This window comes from Carcharodon carcharias, chromosome 6, assembly GCF_017639515.1.
Source record: "Carcharodon carcharias isolate sCarCar2 chromosome 6, sCarCar2.pri, whole genome shotgun sequence".
Lineage (NCBI taxonomy): Eukaryota > Metazoa > Chordata > Chondrichthyes > Lamniformes > Lamnidae > Carcharodon > Carcharodon carcharias.
The window spans coordinates 7,248,897-7,267,927 of record NC_054472.1 but is presented as its reverse complement, the minus strand read 5'-3'; the positions used below and the strand labels follow the sequence as shown (position 1 = coordinate 7,267,927).

The 19,031-nt window shown below is 42.3% G+C and overlaps 1 protein-coding gene across 2 annotated transcripts in view; it reads left to right on the top strand.

Annotated features, from left to right (window-relative positions):
* Positions 1-17,959, top strand: part of mrpl13 (mitochondrial ribosomal protein L13) — a 102,084-nt gene extending 84,125 nt beyond the window's left edge. For both annotated transcript variants that reach the window (XM_041190284.1, XM_041190286.1), the window contains exon 7: positions 17,843-17,959. In XM_041190284.1, coding sequence (XP_041046218.1) covers positions 17,843-17,867 — 25 coding nt within the window. In that variant the 3' untranslated portion in view covers positions 17,868-17,959. The remainder of the gene's footprint in view (positions 1-17,842) is intronic.
* The last annotated feature ends 1,072 nt before the right edge of the window (positions 17,960-19,031 follow it).

Below are 19,031 nucleotides of genomic sequence, written 5' to 3'. Positions count from 1 at the left end.
GTTTAAACATATTGTCTATTCTTTTTTAGGATCTTGAGTGCTTCCATATGCTCATTCCTTCCCTAGTGTAAATATTCCCATCTTCTGCAGCCTCTCCTTGTAACTCAGGGGCTGAATGCCAGTTGTCTTTCTCATGAGGTGGTGACTAGAATGGTAACACACAGCCTGGCAGAGCCGGAACAGTGATCTGTATAAACTCTGAATCGCTTCTTGAGATTTGTAGTCTATTCCTCTCGCTGTACCACCCCAAGATTTGACTTGCATTGGTTGCTGTGCTAATGACTTCAGTCTATACACCCACACTCCCAAATCACTCTCCTATAGAATAATACTACGTAGTTTATGTTGCCACTGATTTCATGATCATTTCCTAATCCCGTAGTTTTGCATTCATCCACATTATGTAATGTCAGCCCAGGTCTTGGGTCCATCCAGTCCCTTCTGTATTTGATCTAGTCCTGTTGTTTTTTCTAGATTGGTATCACCTGTAAATGTAGAGAGCTTTATTTCTATCCTGACTTCAAAGTCATTATGTTCACCATAAAGAGCAGTACTCCCAGCATTACTCTCCTGATTTAAGGGACTCCTCCTCTCATTTAGTAGGTCCAGTTTTACATTTACCATTCTTTGTTTCAGCTCATTTTCAACTTGTTTCAGATGCAATCCACCTGTGCGGTGCCCTGCCAATATGTAGACAGATTTCCTACTCCACATTTCACCAGAAGCTTAGATGAAATCTAAATAAATTTCAGCTGCTGAGCTTCACCTGTCCACAAGATTTGTTAAATCCTCAAAGAGCTCCAAAGAGATTTAACAAACATGATCTCCATGTGGGTTGCCTCTTACAGTTCAGTATTTCTCCAGTTGATTCATCATTCGTTCCTTCAGGAATCCTCTGCAGCGATTTTCCTGTAGTAATGTCAGGCTGAGTGGTGTGTAGTTCCCTGGGGTTATTTCTTTAATAGCTTGGTATCACGTTACCCTTTCCCCTAATTCTTGAGCACACTTCCCATCTCGATAGATGCCTGCAGCAACTTATCTCTTTTTGTCAATGACTGTCCTTCCTTATGTTCCTTCAGGTGTAATCCCTCAGGGCCTTGGCTTTCTATAGTACCTACATTGGCCCATCAGATCAGTTCAGGAAGTCTCTGGCTTTTCCTTGATTTCAGACAGTGATGCTAATAGCCTCAGTGCTCCTTGGAGAAAGGGGGGGGAAAAGTAGGCCAGCTTCCTAACCCCAATTACCAAAGGGCAATCCATGAAGTGATTCATTTTTGTAGGAAAAACACAGAGAGACATTATAAAGTAAAGGGTACAGCTCTAAAGTGGTGTGGGAGTAGAGGGACCTGGGTGTATGTGTAAGTCATTGAAGGTGGCAAGATAGGTTGAGAGCGCAGTTAATAAAGTAAACAGTATCCCTGACTTTAATAATAGGGACATAGAGTACAAGAGCAAAGAGGTTGTGTTGAGCTTGTATAAGACACTAATTTGGCCTCAGCTAGAGTATTGTGTCCAATTCTGAACATCTTACTTTCGGAAGGATGTAAAAGCATTGGAGAGAATGCAGAAAAGATTCACAAGAATGGTTCCAGCGATGATAAACTTCAGTTATAAAGACAGATTGGAGAAGTTGGGACTGTTTTCCTGAAAAAGAAAAGGCTAAGAGGAGATTTGATAGAGGTATTCAATATCATGAAGTGCCTGGTCAGAGTAGATAGGGAGAAACTGTACCCCACTCTTGAAAGGATCGCGAACGACAGAGCACGGATTTAAATAATTGGCAAAAGAAGCAAAAGTGACATGGGAGAAGCTTTTTCACGCAGCGGGTGGTTATGGTCTGGAATGTACTGCCTGAGAGCGTTGTGGAGGCAGGTTCAATCGAAGCATTCAAAAGGGAATTGAGAGAGTCATCTGAAAAGTAAAGATGTCAGGTTAGGGAGAGAGGTGGGTGAATTGCTCATTCAGAGTGCTGGAGCAGACATGATGGGTCGATTGTCTTCCTCTGTTGTAACAATTCTGTGATTAGGATTCATGTTCTTAGATCTTTGTGTAGTAAAATTCTTTTGTTTTAAACCATGAACTTTGTGGCTTCATTCTTTTAGTAAATTCCTGGGGTTTCAGATTCTAGTAAAAAAACTAAACAAGTTATTGGTCTCTACTGAGATCATCATCAGCTATCATAACAAAAGCTTCCAGTTACATTGTTTGAAGCTAACAGAACAGAAAGGTGTCCTGTTTCCATTTCAGAGCATCTGTCATCCAATGAAGAGGAGCAGCTCGAGAGACTCTTTTCTAAACTTTCTAAAGCAGGTTTCTCTTTAACAGCCAAAGCTGTCAGTCAATTTAAATCACAACACAAAACAGGACAGCAGAGGCTGGCTGGACATTTCTTTTACATTTTTTAATGCATTATGGCACTTTCTTCAATAGAAGAAGTACCGAGGATGTGAAGGTATTTAGAGAGGGTGCAAGAAGGATTAACGGTAATGGTTCCAGGGATGAGGGACTTCAGTAATGTAGACTGGAGAAATTGGAACTGTTTTCCTTGGAGAAGAGAAGGTTGAAAGGATATTTGATAGAGGTATTGAAAGTCATGGTGGATCAGGATAGAGTTAATGGAGAGAAACTGTTCCCATTGGTGGGAGGATTGAGAACCAGAGGGCACAGATTTAATTAATTGGCAAAAGAAGCAATGGTGACATGAGGAAAACTTTTCGCACACAGCACTGCCCAAGTGTGTGGTGGAGGCAGGGTCAATTGAGGCTTTCAAAAGTGAATTGTGTCATTAACTGAAAAGGGAAAATTTGCATGGCTATGGGGAAAAAAGAAGGGGAGTGGTATTAGCGAATTGATCCTTCAGAGGGCCAGCACAGACACAATGGGCCAAAAGGCCACCTCCTATGCTGCAACCATTCAATGATCCTAAGTGCATATGTCAAGTGGCAAGTAGAATAGACTTGGTTGTGATTAATTCCTTCATGCTCAAATACCTTGCCCCCTGTCACCTCCAGGCTCAGCAGCAAATAACAACTGTTTATCCCAAGTTCAGGAATGTCCCTGGCAACCTGTGCATTTATTACCTGATTGAAAAGTAAACATCTTCAGCAGAGCAAATATTTCATAGAATCTTACATCACTGTCTGAGGCCATTCAACCTCTCATGTCTTTGCCAGCTCTTTGTAAGCACTGACCTATTAGTTCCAGAAACCCCTGCTCATTCCCCCCGGCCCTTCAATTTTTTTTCTCCTTTTCAACTATTTATCCAATTTACATTGAAAGTTGAATATGTTTCCACCGTTCTTTCAGGCAGCACATTCTCGATCACGACAACTTTCTGCATTTAAAAAAATCTCAGTTTCCCTCTTAATGTTGTTTGAAGTGAAAAGGCGATTTTTAGTAAAAGAGAAAATGAATGTAAAATCTATTGTAAGTAAGTAACGCCATTTATAATCCTTATCAGTTACGTAGAAATTATAACACAGAAATAACAGCAAGCATTTACATAGCACCTTTAATATAGCAAAATCTCCTAAAGCGCATCACAGGAGTAAAAACAGAAAATGCTGGAAAAACTCAGCAGGTTTGGCAGCATCTGTGGAGAGAGAAACAGAGTTATGTTTCGAGTCCGCATGACTCGATAGAAATGTGATAGATTTTATACTGTTGAAGAGGGGGTGGAGTAGGTGGATTAAAATTGAAGGTCAAGGATAAGTGGGAGCTCAGGAGAAACTTGACAAAGATGTCATGGACACAGGACAAAGGGAGTGCTAGCAATAGCATTAAAGACTAAAGAAGGTGCTGATAGTAGCATAAAGGTAAAAAAGCGGAATATGTTTATAGCAGAACAAGGGTCAACACTCTGTGAAAGCAAAACATAAGAACAAGTAACTGATGGCCCTGTGGGGGGAGCAGTGGAGGTTGAGGGGGCGGGGTGCGGAATGTAAAAATTAAAATTGGATTAAAAAAGGGGGAAAGATGGAGGAGAGAGTTCATGGTCTGAAGTTGCCGAACTCAATGTTAAGTCCGGAAGGCTGTAAAGTGCCTAATCGGAAGATGAGGTTCTGTTCCTCCAGTTTGCGTTGGGTTTCACTGGAACGTTGCAACAGGCCAAGGATGGACATGTGGGCATGAGAGCAAGATGGTATGTTGAAATGGCAAGCGACAAGGACCTGTGCGTCACACTTGTAGACTGAGCAAAGGTGTTCTGCCAAGCAGTAACCTAATCTGCATTTAGTTTCCCCAGTGTAGAGGAGACTGCATTGGGAGCAGCAAATGCACTGGACTAAATTGAAGGAGTTGGAAGTGAAGCGCTGTTTCACTTGAAAGGAGTGTTTGGGGTATTGGATGGTGAGGAGGGAGGTGGTAATGGGGCAGGATTACACCTTCTGCGACTGCATGGGAAAGTGCCCAGGGAAGGGGATGAGGAATTGGGGGAGATGGAGGAGTGGACCAGGGTATCATGGAGAGAACGGTCCCTATGGAATGCTGACAGGGGGAGTGAGGGGAAGATGTGTTTGGTGGTGGCGTCGTATTGGAGTTGGCAGAAATGGCAGAGGATGTTCCTTTGAACGTAGAGGCTGTTGGGGCGAAAAGTGAGGAAAAGGGGGGCCCTATCATGGTTCTGGGAGGGGAAGGGGTAAGGGAGAGGTGTGGAAGATGGATGAGACACGGTTGAGGGCCCCATCAACCACAGTGGGGGCAAAACCCTTGGTTAAGGAAGAAGGAAAACATGTCAGAAGTGCTGTTTTGGAAGGTAGCATCATCAGGACAGATGCGACAGAGGGGGGAGGAACCTGGAGAATGGGATGGTGTCCTTACAGGAAGCTTACAGGGTGTGAGGAGCTGTAGTCGAGGTACCTATGGGAGTCAGTGGGCTTGTAATGAATATCGGTAAACAGTCTATCGCCAGAAATGGAGACAGGGAGGTCAAGGAAGGGAAGGGAAGTGTCAGAGATGGATGATGTGAAGGTGAGAGAGGGGTGGAAATTGGAAGCAAAATCAATAAAAAAACTTTCAAGTCTTGACAAGCGCGAGAGGCAGCACTGATACAACCATCGATGTACTGGAAAAAGAGTTGTTGGGGGCGGGGGGTGGGGGGTGGTGGTGGGGGGATCCTGAGTAGGACTGGAACAAGGAATGTTCCCCATACCCCACAAAAAGACAGGCATAACTGGGGCCCATGCAGGTACCCATGGCCATGCCGTTTATTTGGAGGAAGTGAGACGTTAAAGGAGAAATTATCAGTGAGAGAACAAGTTCAGCCAGGAGAGTGGTAGTGGATCGGGATTCTTCGGGCCTCTGTTCAAGAAAGAAGCGGAGAGCCCTCAGACCATCCTGGTGGGGGATGGAGGTGTAGAGGACGTCCATAATGAAGAGGAGGTGGTTAGGGCCAGGACTCTGGAAATTGTTGATATAACATAGGGCACCCAAGGAATCGGGAATGTACGTAGGAAGGGACTTGACAAGGGGAGGGAGAAAGGCGTCAAGATGGGAAAAAATGAGTGCCATGGGACAGGAACAGGCTGACACAATGGGTCTACCGGGACAGTCCTGTTTGTGGATTTTGGGAAGGAGATGGAAGCGGGCTGTGTGGGGCTAGGAGACTGTGAGGTTGGAAGCTGTGGAGGGAAGACCTCCAGAGGAGATGAGGTCAGTGTCAGTCCTGAAAACAATGGTTTGATGTTCGGTGTCAAGGTCCTGGTCCACGGGGAGGTAGGAAGAAGTGTCTGAGAGTTGGAACTCCAGCCTCTGCAAGTTAGAGGCATCACAGCAGCGTTATCAAACAAGTTTTGACACCAAGCCACATGGAGGTATTAGGGCACGTGTAGGTAGGTTTTAAAGGAGGAGAGAGAGGAAAAAGGTTTAGGAAGGGAATTCCAGACCTTGAGGTCCAGGCAGCTGAAGGCATGAACGCCAGAGGTGAAGCAGATAAAATTGGAGATGCATAAGAGGCCAGGTTTCGAGGTACACAGGGATCTCAGAAGGTTGTTGGGCTGGAGGCGGTCACAGAGATGGGGAAGAGTGAGCCAATGGAGGAATTTGAAAACAAGCATGACAACCATAAAATTAAGGTATTGCTTAGCCGAGAAACATCAGGGTGATGAGTAAACAGGTCTTGCTCCAAGTTAGGACACAGGCAGTAGCATTTGTATGTCCTGAAGTAATGGAGGGAAGAATGTGGGTCAGCCAGGAGTGCATTAGAATAGTCAAGACTAAAGATAACAAAGGCACGAATGAGGGTTTCAGCAGCTGATGAATGAGCTGAGGCATGGGCAGAGTCAGGCGCTGTTACAGAGGTGGAAATAGGCGGTCTTTGTAATGGTACAGATATGTGGTTGAAAGCTCATTTCAGGGTCAAATACAAAACCAAGGTTGCATACAATCTGGTTCAGCATCAGGCACTTGCCAAGGTGAGGGATGTAGTCAATGGCAAGATAGTTTGTGGGAGGGTCTGAAGACAATGACCAGAATTTTCCAGCCCCTCACGCCGGTGGGATCTTCCAGTCCCGCCAGTGTGAACGGAGATTTCAATGGCTTGCTGGCCCCATGGGGGTGTGGGGAGGGGGGTCTGGAAAATTCCAGCCAATGACTTTGATGTTCTTAATATTTAAATCACCGCCCCTTGGTATGTTGGTCAGTCTTACTATTTCATCAATGGTGTCCTTGGCTCTTCTACCTATATTGTCTAACTGATTACATCACATAGTTAAACAGTTCATGTGAAAGCTGGATAGTGTCATTCATAGGAAATTTAAGATGCAGATTTGAGTTTCACATTTTTGAGCACTGGCTTTTTAACATGGGCCAAGTTGAGAATGATGTAAGTATGCCTGGAGATATTGTCGATGGGATTACCTCAGGGTCTAAGAATGGGATCAAGCTGTGATCTTGCTTCTGGTAATCCCTTAGAAAAGGGAGAAAGTTAAATTATTAAAGATGTTTGCAGTGATTGGGAATTGCTACTAACGATGTGCTGATTCAGTGAACATCTATTTCAGGAGATTTAAGGACTACAGGCTGCTGCTGCTGGGTAATACAACAGTGGTTGAGCAAAACGAGGTGCTCAATAAATCCAAGGCAACATTAGCTCTTGCATTTTTTTATTCTTTCACAGGATGTGGGTGTCACTGGCAAGGCTAGCATTTGTTACCCATTCCTAATTTGAGGTGTGGTGAGCTGCCTTCTTGAACCTCTGCAGTCCATGCGGTGTAAGTACACCCACGGTGCTGTTAGGAAGGGAGTTCCAGGATTTTGACCCAGTGACAGTGAAGGAACAACAATATGGTCCCAAGTTTGGATGTTGTGTGTCTTGGAGAGGCACTTGCATATGAATATACGAAATAGGGGCAGAAGTAGGCCATTCAGCCCCTCGAACCTGCTCCGCCATTCAATAAGATCATGGCTGATCTTTGTGTTTCAAATTCCACATTCCCATCTAGCCCCGTTTAACCTTAGGTTTCCCCAGAATCTATCTATCTCCGCCTTAAAAATATTAATTGACCCTGCCTTCTGAGGCAGTGTTCAAAATTTGCACAACCCTCTTAAGAGTTCTAACAGGGCAACCCCTAATTTTAAAACATTGCCCTCTATTTCTAGACTCACCCACAAGAGGAAACATCCTTTCCATGTCCACCTTGTCAAGACCATTCAGGATCTTGTATACTTCAGTTGTCACCCCTCACTCTTCTAAACTCCAGCAGAAATAAGCCCAGTCTGTCCAACCTATCCTCATAGACAACCGCTCATTGCAGTTATCAATCTAGTAAACCTGCTCTGAACCATCTCCAATGCACTTACATCCTTTCTTAAATAAGGAGACCAAAACTGCACACAGTATTTGAGATGTAGTCTCACCAATATTCTGTATAACTGAAGCATAACATCCTTATTTTGTTTTTATCCTTATTTTTTATGTTCAATTCCTCTCGTAATAAAGGATAGCATTCCATTAGCCTTCTTAATTACTTGCTGTGTCTGCATACTAACTTGTTGTGACTCATGCGCTAGAACACCTAGATTCCACTGCACCTTGGAATTCTGCAGTCGTTCTCCATTTAAGTAATACAATGCTTTTTCAATCCTCCTGCCAATATGAACAAGTTCACATTTTCCCACATTGTACTTCATCTGCCAGACTTTTGCCTATTCATTCAACATATCTATATCTGTTTGCAACCTTCCTGTATCCTCTTTGCAACATATTTTCCTACCTATCTTTGTGTCATCTGTAAATTTAACTGCCATGCCTTTGGTGCCCTCATCTAAGCCATTGAGATAAATTGTAAAAAGTTAAGGCCCCAGCACAGACCCCTGTGGGATGGCACTCGTCACATCCTGCCATTCAGAAAAAGACCCATTTATGCATAATTTCTGTCTTCTGCCAGCCAGCTAATCTTGTATCCAGGCTAATATGTTACCCCCTACACCATGAGCTTTTATTTTCTGCAATACTCTTTGATGTGGCACTTTGTGAAATGCCTTCTGGAAATCCAAGTGCAGCACGTCTACAGGCTCCCCTTTATCCACAACACATGTTATTTCTTCAAAGATCTCCAATAAATTGGTTAAATATGATTTCCCTTTCACAAAACCATGTTGATCCTTCCTGATTATCTTGAGTTTTTCTAAGTGCCCAGCTATAACCTCCTTAACGATCGATACTAATGCCTTCACCATGACAGACATAACTGGCCTATAGCTTCCCTTTTTCTTCCTCCCTCCCTTCTTGACTAGAGGGGTTATATTTGCTACTTTCCAGTCTGGTGGAACCTTTCCAAAATCTAGTGAATTTTGGAAAGTTAACACCAGCGCATCTCCTGCCTCATTATCTGCCTCTTTTAAGACCCTAAGATGAAGTCCATCAGGACCCAGAGACTTGTCAGCCCTCAGCTTGCTCAGTACCGTTTCCCTAGTGATTGTAATTTCACCAAGCTCCTCTCTCCCCTCCACCCCCTGATTTACAGCTATTACAGTGAAGACAAAAGCAAAATATTTGTTCATTCATCCACCGTTTCCTTATTATCTACTATTAACTCCCCACTGTCACCCTCTAGAGGACCAACACTCACTTTACTTACTCTATTCCTTTATAAGTACCTGTACAAACTCTTGCTATCCATTTTTACATTTCTAGCTAGGTTCCTCTCATACTCATAATTTCGTTCTCCTGATTGACCTTTTAGTTATTCCCTGCCATTCTTTATATTCTGACCGATCATCTGACCTGCCACTCATTTTTGTGCAGTTATATGCTTTTTCCTTAAGTTTTCCTTAACGTCTTTAGATAACCACGGATGGTGGGTCCTCCCCCTTAGAATTTTTCTTTATAGTAAGAATATACTTGTTCTGAGTATTTTGAAATATGCTCTTAAATATCTGCCACTGCTTCTCTATTGATCTATCCGCTAACCTAGTATCCCAGTTCACTTCAGCTAGCTCAGCTTTCATGCCCATATAGTTGTCCTTATTTAAGTTTAAAATATCAGTCTTAGACCCACTCTTCTCCCTTTCAAACTGAATGTAAAATTCAGTCATTTTGTGGTCACTGCTACCTAGGGGTGCCTTTACTCTGAGGTCACCAATTAATCCTGCCACATTTCACAGTACCAAGTCTAATATAACCTGCTCTCTGGTTCCAGAACATGCTGCTCTAAGTAACTCTCAAAAGCATTCTAAGAACTCCTCATCCAGGCTACTACTGCCAATCTGATTTTTCCAATTTATGTGTAGGTTAAAATCACCCATGATTATTGCCATCCCTTTATCACAAGCAACCAATATTTCCTCATTGTGGTTACTGTTAAGGGGCTGGTAGACCACTCCCACTCCCACTCCCAACTATTCCTCATCGCCACCCAAACCGATTCTATGGCCTGATCTTCTGAACCAAGATTATCTCTAACTATTGCACCGTATGACCATGAGTCACAATTATACCAATTTTCTCCTGAAGGGATCAAACTCTATTTTCCTCCTATACATCTGGTCACTTCATCCAGCTTTCATTCCTATATAACTTAATTCTAGCAATGATTTTTGCAAACTTTGGTTACGCCACCTTTGGCCATCTTTGATTAACAGCACTACCCCTGCACCTTTAACTAGCTTCCTATTCTTCTTGAATGTCATATAGCCCTCAATATTCAGGACCCAAACCTTGTCATCCTGCAGCCACACCTCCTTAATGGCAATCGGATCTTATTTATTTACTTCAGTGTGTGCTGTCAATTCATTTACTTTGTTATGAATGCTATGCACATTCAGATACAGAGCCTTTAGTTTTGTCTTTTTGTTATCTTTGTAACATCTAGACTTGAGGGTTGGTGTATTCTTAGGTTTTTTCTCTCTGTCTCTTGTTACCATTCTCTGACCTTCATTCCCTAAATTACTATTTCGCTCTCCTGCCTTGATTCTACACCTTGAATTGCTACATCCACCCAAGCTTGGTCCCTCACCCCTTGTTTAGTTTAAAGCCCTCTCTACTTCCCTAGTCATGCAGCTCACTAGAACACTGGCCCCAGCACAGTTCAGGTTAGATCGTCCCAGCGGTACAGCTTCCACTTTCCCCAGTACTGATGCCAGTGCCCCACAAACTCCCACACCAGACTTTGAGCCACACATTCACCTCTCTAATCTTATTTCCCCAATGTCAATTTGCACGTGGCTCAGGTAATAATCCAGATATTATTACATTTGAGGTTCTGTTTCGTAATTTAGTACCTAGCTCCTCATACTGACTACACAAAACCTCTTTCCTTGACTTGTCTATGTCATTGGTGCCAGCATGGACCTTGACAACTGGATCCTCCCCCTCCCATTGTAAGTTCCTCTCCCACCCTGAGCAAATGTCCCAAACCCTGGCACTAGGCAAACATCAGAGCCGCCTGGACTCTCGCTCTTTGCTGCAGAGGACAGTGTCACTCCCCCTAACAATACTGCCCCCTACTACCACTACATTCCTGTTTGCTCCCCTCCCCCACCGCTTGGACAGCTCCCTGTACCATGATGCCATGGCCAGCCTGCTCGTACACCTTACAGACCTCGCTTTTGCCCACACAGGTTGTGAGCACCTCAAAGGCTGTTTGATAGTTGCAAAGCCTGAGGCCCCTCCACTACTGTTGGCCCTTTTACCTGCCTCACTCATGGTCACATCCTCCTGTCCCTCATTGCCGACCAGAACAGGTAATCCTATTCTAAAGGGTGTGATCATCTTCTGAAACAAAGTATCCAGGTATTTCTCCCCCTCCCTTATGTTGCACAGAGTCTGCAATTCGGCTTCCAGATCAATATCCCTGATCTGGACTTCCTCTAGCTGCTTACACTTTCTGCAGACGTGTATCGCCTTGGCATCCAAAAGCTCCACATTCCACAGCTGCAACATAACACCTGTCCTGCCATTGTTACTTTTTGTTAGATAGTTAATTTAACTACCTTCTTAATTAACTTGGAATAATTCCTATGTATGCTACACCTCTTTCCCCCTGTGCACCGAATTCCACATGAACCTAATTTGCTACTCGCTCGGTCTTCGTCTCACTCAGGTGTGGTCTCCTGTCTCCTCATGCACCCCTTACTTGCAGGTGGTGACATTCCCATGTGTCTGCTGTCCTTGCCCTTCTAGGTGGTAGAGGTTATGGGTTTGGAAGGTGCACCAAAGGAGCCTTGGTGAGTTCCTGCACTGCATCTTGTAGATGTTACACACTGTTGCCACTGTGTTTCGGTGGTGGAGGGAATGAATGTTAAAGGTGGTGGATGGGATGCCAATCAAGCAGGCTGCTTTGTCCTAGATGGTGTTGAGCTTCTTGAGTACTGTTGGAGCCACACGCATCCAGGAAAGTGGACTATTTTATAGGATGATCCTTAATACTTAAAGCCTGCAGCTCTATATTGAGACAGTACCTTCATTGGTAAGGACAGGTTATTCCGATTCTGATCGGATCTAGATCACTTTGCATTATTTTCAATTCCTTGTGCTGTGCTCGATATGACTAATAAATATGTCAGTCACCTTACAAAAATAAGTGAAAACACAATGCCCACAGTCTAGAGAGAAGCTTAGGTAACGTTTTAATTGAAATAAATAAATTAATAAAGGATCAGTTTAAATTGGACACCTTAAAGAACTATTTTTGCAAGAAGGTCGATTAGTGTCTGGAATGATTTGACAGTAAAGATGCAGGACAGTGTATTCAAAATGCAGCTGGATGCTCAGTTGTAATAGCTAAGGAGATCAAACCATTGTGGTTTATTTAAAGTAAACCACTTTTACACTGAGTAACCACTGAGATTACAATACCTGGACTAGACCTTGAACAGGCCAGTTATATTTCACAAGCAGCAACACTTTGGCTTAATGTAAACTGTGATCCTTTCTGGTATGAACTATATTTAGATAAATGACGTAAGAACAATGTCCAGCACGGAAATGTGATTGTCGCCAGTGCAGAACCAAGTTTAAAACCATTTCAAAACACTGTGGATGCTGCAAATGTGAAACAAAAGCAGAAAATGCTGGAAATACTCAGCAGGTCAGGTTGCCTCTGTGGAGAGAGAAAGAGAGTTAACATTTCAGGCCTATGACTTCTGTCTCTCTTAAAAGATTCATGTGGAAATGGGTTAAAATAGATTTTAAACCTTGTCCATTGTTAGCAGGGAGGAATAAATTTATTTCAGATTCCCATGGCACTGAATAGAACAATGCCCTTCCCTCCAGAGGACCATGCTGAGGTGGCAGTATAACTTTGCCAGTTTCAGGTCACTCTGAGAATATATCGGTCTCAAACCGGTATCTGCAGTTATAAAGGCACCTTTTCTAAATTAGACTAAAACCTCCAGAGGTACTGCAGAGCTGTTGCATAAAACAGGTTGTGAGATCAATCAAACCTGTTTTATGTTTCTTCAGATAGTGAAGAGCTAGTTGTGGATTTTTTTGTATGTTGTAACATAGCATACATATCATCATATTGTTGCATGCCATTGTACACAAAATCAGTTTGTTTTAACTGATTGTTTCAACAAGAATTTCACTTTCCATGGTTGTTATCTGATTCAAAACATAGCTCTAAAGAGTAAGAGTTTTAACGAAGTGATTTTTAAGAAAAAAATAATTTTAATCTGCATGAGTATAATCTTAAAATGCTGAATATAAATATAGAGAAAGTGTTGCACGGATATGTCAGCCTATCGATATTTTCTGTGCTTGAAATTTCCTGTAGGAGCTTTTCAATTATTTCAGTTCAGGCTTGTGCTCAGTTTTCTGAAGATTCATAGGAAACAGCATGTATTTACGTAACTTCTTTAACATAATAAAATGTCCCAAGGTGCATCACGGGAGAGTTAACAAACAAGATAAAAACACTAGACTAATCAGATGCTAGAAAAATATTTTCGAATGCCTTTTTCAATCATTTTTACAGTTCTCTTCATTACCTTTACCACACATGCAGAAGCAAAGGGCTAAATAGGAACTTGAGTATGTGTGTTTTTCTCAACTACGTGTCAACAGGACCTCTCCCCAGGCCTCCCGCCAGAACCTTCGAACCATACACTGCATCTTCTTCCTGAGTATTGGGGTTTTAACTCTTGAATGGTGGCCACTTTGCTTATCCCACCTTCGTCCCATCCCCCTTAGGCTTCCACTGCTCAGCCCACAAACAATGCAGGGAGAAGGACTTATGGGTTGTCATCTTCTGTGCATTCAATAAGAAAGCTCAAGAATCCAGAAGTTGAAAAATTGGAATATCCATAAAAACGAATTTAGTGCAAACAACCATGGACCGAATCATATACCACTGCCTTTCCTTTTGGTAGGAAAAGCAGAGTCTGTGAGGAACAAGCAGACAAGCAACTCATCATGGACGTGAACGCCATTTAGTGGGGGAATAAAAATTCAACAGAGAAGGCAAAAAGAAAAACGATTTTGAATGGGAACAGCCTGAGCAGGCCATGCTGACACCAGCTATCAGGATTTAGGTGTGTTAACTTGTGGTTCCCTTCAGCTTTATAGACAATTTAAACTTGAGTACAGGGAACACAATCCACAAATTAAAAGCAAAATATTGCAGATGCTGGGAATCTGAAATAAAGTTCTGGAAATACTCAGCAGGTCTGGCAGCATCTGTGAAGAGAGAAAAAAAAGTTAATGTTTTGAGTCCAATATGACTTCAGTTCTGAAGAAAAATCATGCAGACTCAAGACGTTGTCTCTGTTCTTCTCTCCGCAGATGCCACCAGACCTGCTGAGTACAATCTGTAAACTTGCTGACTACCAAAAGTAGGAGGTTTGGCAAACATTGAGGAGAGCTGTATAAGTTCTCAAGTAACCAGAGGATGGGTTGCTGGAATGGGCAAAATAGATGAATGTTTGAGAGGGAAAGCCAGAAAAGAGTGTATGCTGAATGGGAAGACACTGAAAGGCCGTTTAAAAGAAACACCAATTGGTTCAAATGCATTAAATTGCTGAAGTTGAGTGCAAATGGATAAAGCCATAAAATGGCCTGGAGTGTTATAACTAGGAACTTACATTGCAAAGGGAAGAAGACCTGATAGTTTTCTAAATGAAAGGGCTGTGGTTTCTTTTTACAATGAGGTACAATCTGTGGACAGTACATTTTGAAATGAGATGCTTCCATGGAAAGCGGTTCCACTTTTAAAATGTGATGACTCAGGGTTAGCACTGACCAAAGGAAGAGCTACAGGCATTATAAATATTGTACAGTACTCTTAACTATATTGCTGAGAAGAGAGACATGTTGCCAAAGCTTTTCATCTTGCTCTCATCAGGACAAATGCAAGAATGCCGAATTTCAAACAATCACAACAAATCATACTACAGGAGAAAAGGATGCTGATTGGTTGGCAAGTCAACTCTGATTGGCTGAGGCATTGCCATGGAGAAAGCAACGGGGAACTCTAAGCTCCCCAAGTTCCCGGGTGATTCAAAAAATGTTCAAGACTTGAACATATTCCCCTTTTTTGCAGAGAATGGGTCCCTGCATATGAATGTATGTTGCCTCTATCAAATGTAAGTGAACAAGTGTTACAAGCTCAGCAGATTATCTGAAATTATTTGTTGCAGCCCAGTTGATTGCTGCTGCCCAACTGCCAAACCACACCTAACAGTAGGCATTTTGTTTTGGGTTTTGCAAGCATGGGCTGGTTGAATACGGTCTGTGTCAAGAAAACTTGAAATTGTAATATTTTTCTTCCATTAATACCCCTGTCATATTTCTTATGTACTGGAAGACAGGCTGTTGGGGATGTAAATATGGTAATTGGATAAGAGCCAGAGTGACTGCACGAGTCTAAAACCAACAGTAAGAAGTGGTTTTGATATGTTAATGAACCAAGAGGAACTTCAGTCAGCATTTTACATAAAGCACCAACAGGAATGTTTTTGAATTGAGTTGTTTTAGTTCAAAGGGAGATATATGCAGGTTGGAAAAGGCGTAAGTAAGATAAAGATAGGGTAAAAACAAAAAAACTGCAGATGCTGGAAATCCAAAACAAAAACAGAATTACCTGGAAAAACTCAGCAGGTCTGGCAGCATCGGCGGAGAAGAAAAGAGTTGACGTTTCAAGTCCTCATGACCCTTCGACAGAACAGTTCTGTTGAAGGGTCATGAGGACTCGAAACGTCAACTCTTTTCTTCTGGCCGATGCTGCCAGACCTGCTGAGTTTTTCCAGGTAATTCTGTTTTTGTTTAAGATAGGGTAAGTTTGTTTTTACAAGTCAATGAGCTAGGGTAATGAAATGAGTTCAATCAAGTCTGGGAAGAATGCATTTCTAAAGGGACTGGTTGAGACAATGGAGAGGTCAAAGGGAAGGAACACATTTAAGGAAATACTGAAGCCTATGTGAGGGGGTAGCTGCTTAGATCTCCCAGAAGACAGCAGGATAGCTGGGCAGAACTCCAAGAAGATAGAGTGAACAAGACCAAATCTGAAGACCCAGTTGCTGTCAACCTCAGAGGATACCCCAAGGGAAAAAGGCACTGTGTGGTAAAAATTACTGGAATTTTACAGATTTTAAAATCTATAAGGATAGTTGCTAAACAGAAAAGGGGAAGGTTAGCTCTGAGGGCAGTTAAGTTAAAATCTTGTGGAACTGTCTTAAAGTACTGTTTACTTGTAAAGCCACCCTTGTGTTTAAATGTAATTTTTTTTCTTTATTCTTTTAATAAATGTTTACTTTACTATAAAATCATCACAAGTAATCGGGGACATCATTTCCTGATTTCAGAACCACTCCTCATCCTATACAAGTTGCAAAAACTGTTTTTGGAAGCTGTTTCAAGTTTCCCTCTGGGACTGGGGCAGCTCGGCATTTACCAACCACCATGCCATAACACCTATGCTCTGTCTATTTTGAATACCCAGAGAAACATGCTGTTTGATTCGACTGACCAGTCACTGGGATGTACAGCCTACATGCCTGGCATTGCACCGGCATTGAAATTAATGCTCAGTTGTGCAGTAGGCAGAACGTGTTAGCCCATGTGCACTTACAAGGTCATGTAAAGATTTTTGCTGTATATAGATTATAATTCTTGCAAAGAGAATCTTAGTCCCTCAGTTTACACAGTGCGTGCTGGACAGGTTGGTGTGGAGTGTGCAACAGGGTTGCTGTAAACCAGAAGATGGTTCACGTGCACGTAGACGTTTAGTTACTGATTACTTATTGTGCAGCTAGCTACGTACCGTTACTTCCTTTGTTTTTAAATGTATAAAAAACCATTAGCTCAATATTCCAATTTATTTCCTAGATGTCACAATATGAAGGATAACTGAGTTTACTGCATCTGCAACGAAAGGACCACCCCCTTGCACGTCTCGCCTAGTGTATTAATCTGTTATTCATTACTTAGACAATGCATTCCAAACAAAGGACAAAAGTTCGTCTCACTAATCACGGATATGCAGTCATTATATACCAGTGACCAGGTCAAAGATCATGGCATTCCAGCCAGCCTCCAGAATGAGGCACTGAGGCAAACTCTCTTTGGATGTTTACTGAGGTTGAATATCGGTCACTGACGCCTTTCGTTCAAAACCAACGCCTTCTGAAAGACGCATGACACCCTTGGAATTCAGCCGTTGAACAAAGAGATCTTCTTGGGGACATGATCCAGATCTCTGGATTATTAGTCCAGTATCATAGCCAATATTCCGCTGTACCCCTCAGCTGATGCTTATGGAGATCCCCAATGGAGGGAGTCCCTGTCCTCCCTGACTCTGGCCTTGAATGGTGCAGGTTCTATCCCTTACGAGGCTGAGAGGGGCCTCCACGGTAAAGGCTGGGACTGAATGTAATATGTAGCCTGCTGCACAGTAAATAATCAGAAACTGAATGCCTATGTACATATTGGTTTTGCTTCCCTTTCGCCCGAATCACAGTGAGATTACAACTGAAAGGCTGGGAAATTTTAAGATGATCCTATTTAAAATGGTTATTTGCTTTTCCAAAATTAAGGTTTGGACCAAGCCCTAAAAATAATAAGCAATGTGGATGAATCTTCTTGCGTGCTGAATTGACCTTGTGCAAAAAAAAGCTTTGTAAAGTAGGCTGGTTTCCATTCACAGAGGGAACTGAGCATGACCTCGAACCAAGAAAGCTAAGGGTGTCAGAACACTTAAAAATGAGTGTGCGTTAGATCAAGATATGCATTTTAAATTTTACATAAATAAACGGAACTTAATATTATGGATATTATGCTATAATTAGTGTCACATTGAATTTTTTGAAAATTGTTTAATATCATGACTGCACTAATGTGAAACAGATGGCCTTTAAGTGTTAGATAAAATTCCACATTCTAATCATGCATTTTTTTGTTTCTTTCCAGACCTGATGACTACAGAATGAAGTGAATACATTCCTAAACCAGGACAAAGATAATCCGAAGAGTTATTTATTTTTCAGAGCGTTGATTTGCAGAATTAAAAGCTGCTTCATTCCTCTATCCCACCTCTGATGTTGCTCTTGATTTTCCTACCAGAACTTAACAAGTATTTGTTTCAAGACGGCAATCGGTAGACTTTTGTTAGGTAAAGGAATCAAGGGATAGGGAAGAAAAGCATGTAAATGGGATGCTGATGGTGAACTCTTCTTCCTGAAATCATAGGCAGTATTATTTAGAGTTTTATTTTATTCATTCTTGGGATATAAGCATCTCTGGTAAGGCCAGCATTTGTTGCCCATTCCTAATTGCCCTTAAGAAGGCTTGCTGGACCATTTCAGAGGGCAGCTAAGAGCCAGCCACATTGCTGTGAGTCTGGCGTCAGACCGGATAAGAGTGGCAGATTTCCTTCCCTAAAGGTCATCACAGCACTAGAACAGGCCACTCAGCCCAACTGCTCTTTGCCGGTGTATATGCTCCACATGAACAACCTCCTACCCCTCTTCATGACTATCAGCATATCTTTCTATTCCTTTCTTCCTCATGTGTTGATCCAGCTTCCCCTTCATTATGCTAATTTGGTAGTGAGTTCCACATGTTCACCACTTTCTGGGTAAAGAAGATTCTCCTGGATTCCCTATTGGATTTATTAGTGACTACCTTATATATAAGGAAGATAAAAAAAAGGGAACACTCTATAATGAGCTGTGATCTAATTGAATGTTTTACCATGATCCCGATAGTTAAACTCATCTTCCAGAAACATGTCTTAATCCTAACTTTATAAAAACACATTTACGACTCCTGATGCACCATAGCAGACATCATTGTGTCTCACTCAGTGAATTTGCCAATTCGTTTTGGATTTTGTGAACTGGATCCGCCCGTAAGAAGTTGCGTTGTGACCAAACACTCACCATGTAGGACCAACCACTGGCGCTAACAGAGGGAAAAACAACGTTCATTGCGTCCATCTGGGTTGTATTTGAATCTGATCAGAAAGGCAATAGCATGCTCACCCACTGAACCATCCAGTCCCCTGTCGTATATTGGTTCACACATTGTAACTGAATGCAGTTAAAGGAAACATTTTTGTTTAACTAAAACATTTGAACCCGATGGTTGCTTGAGGATA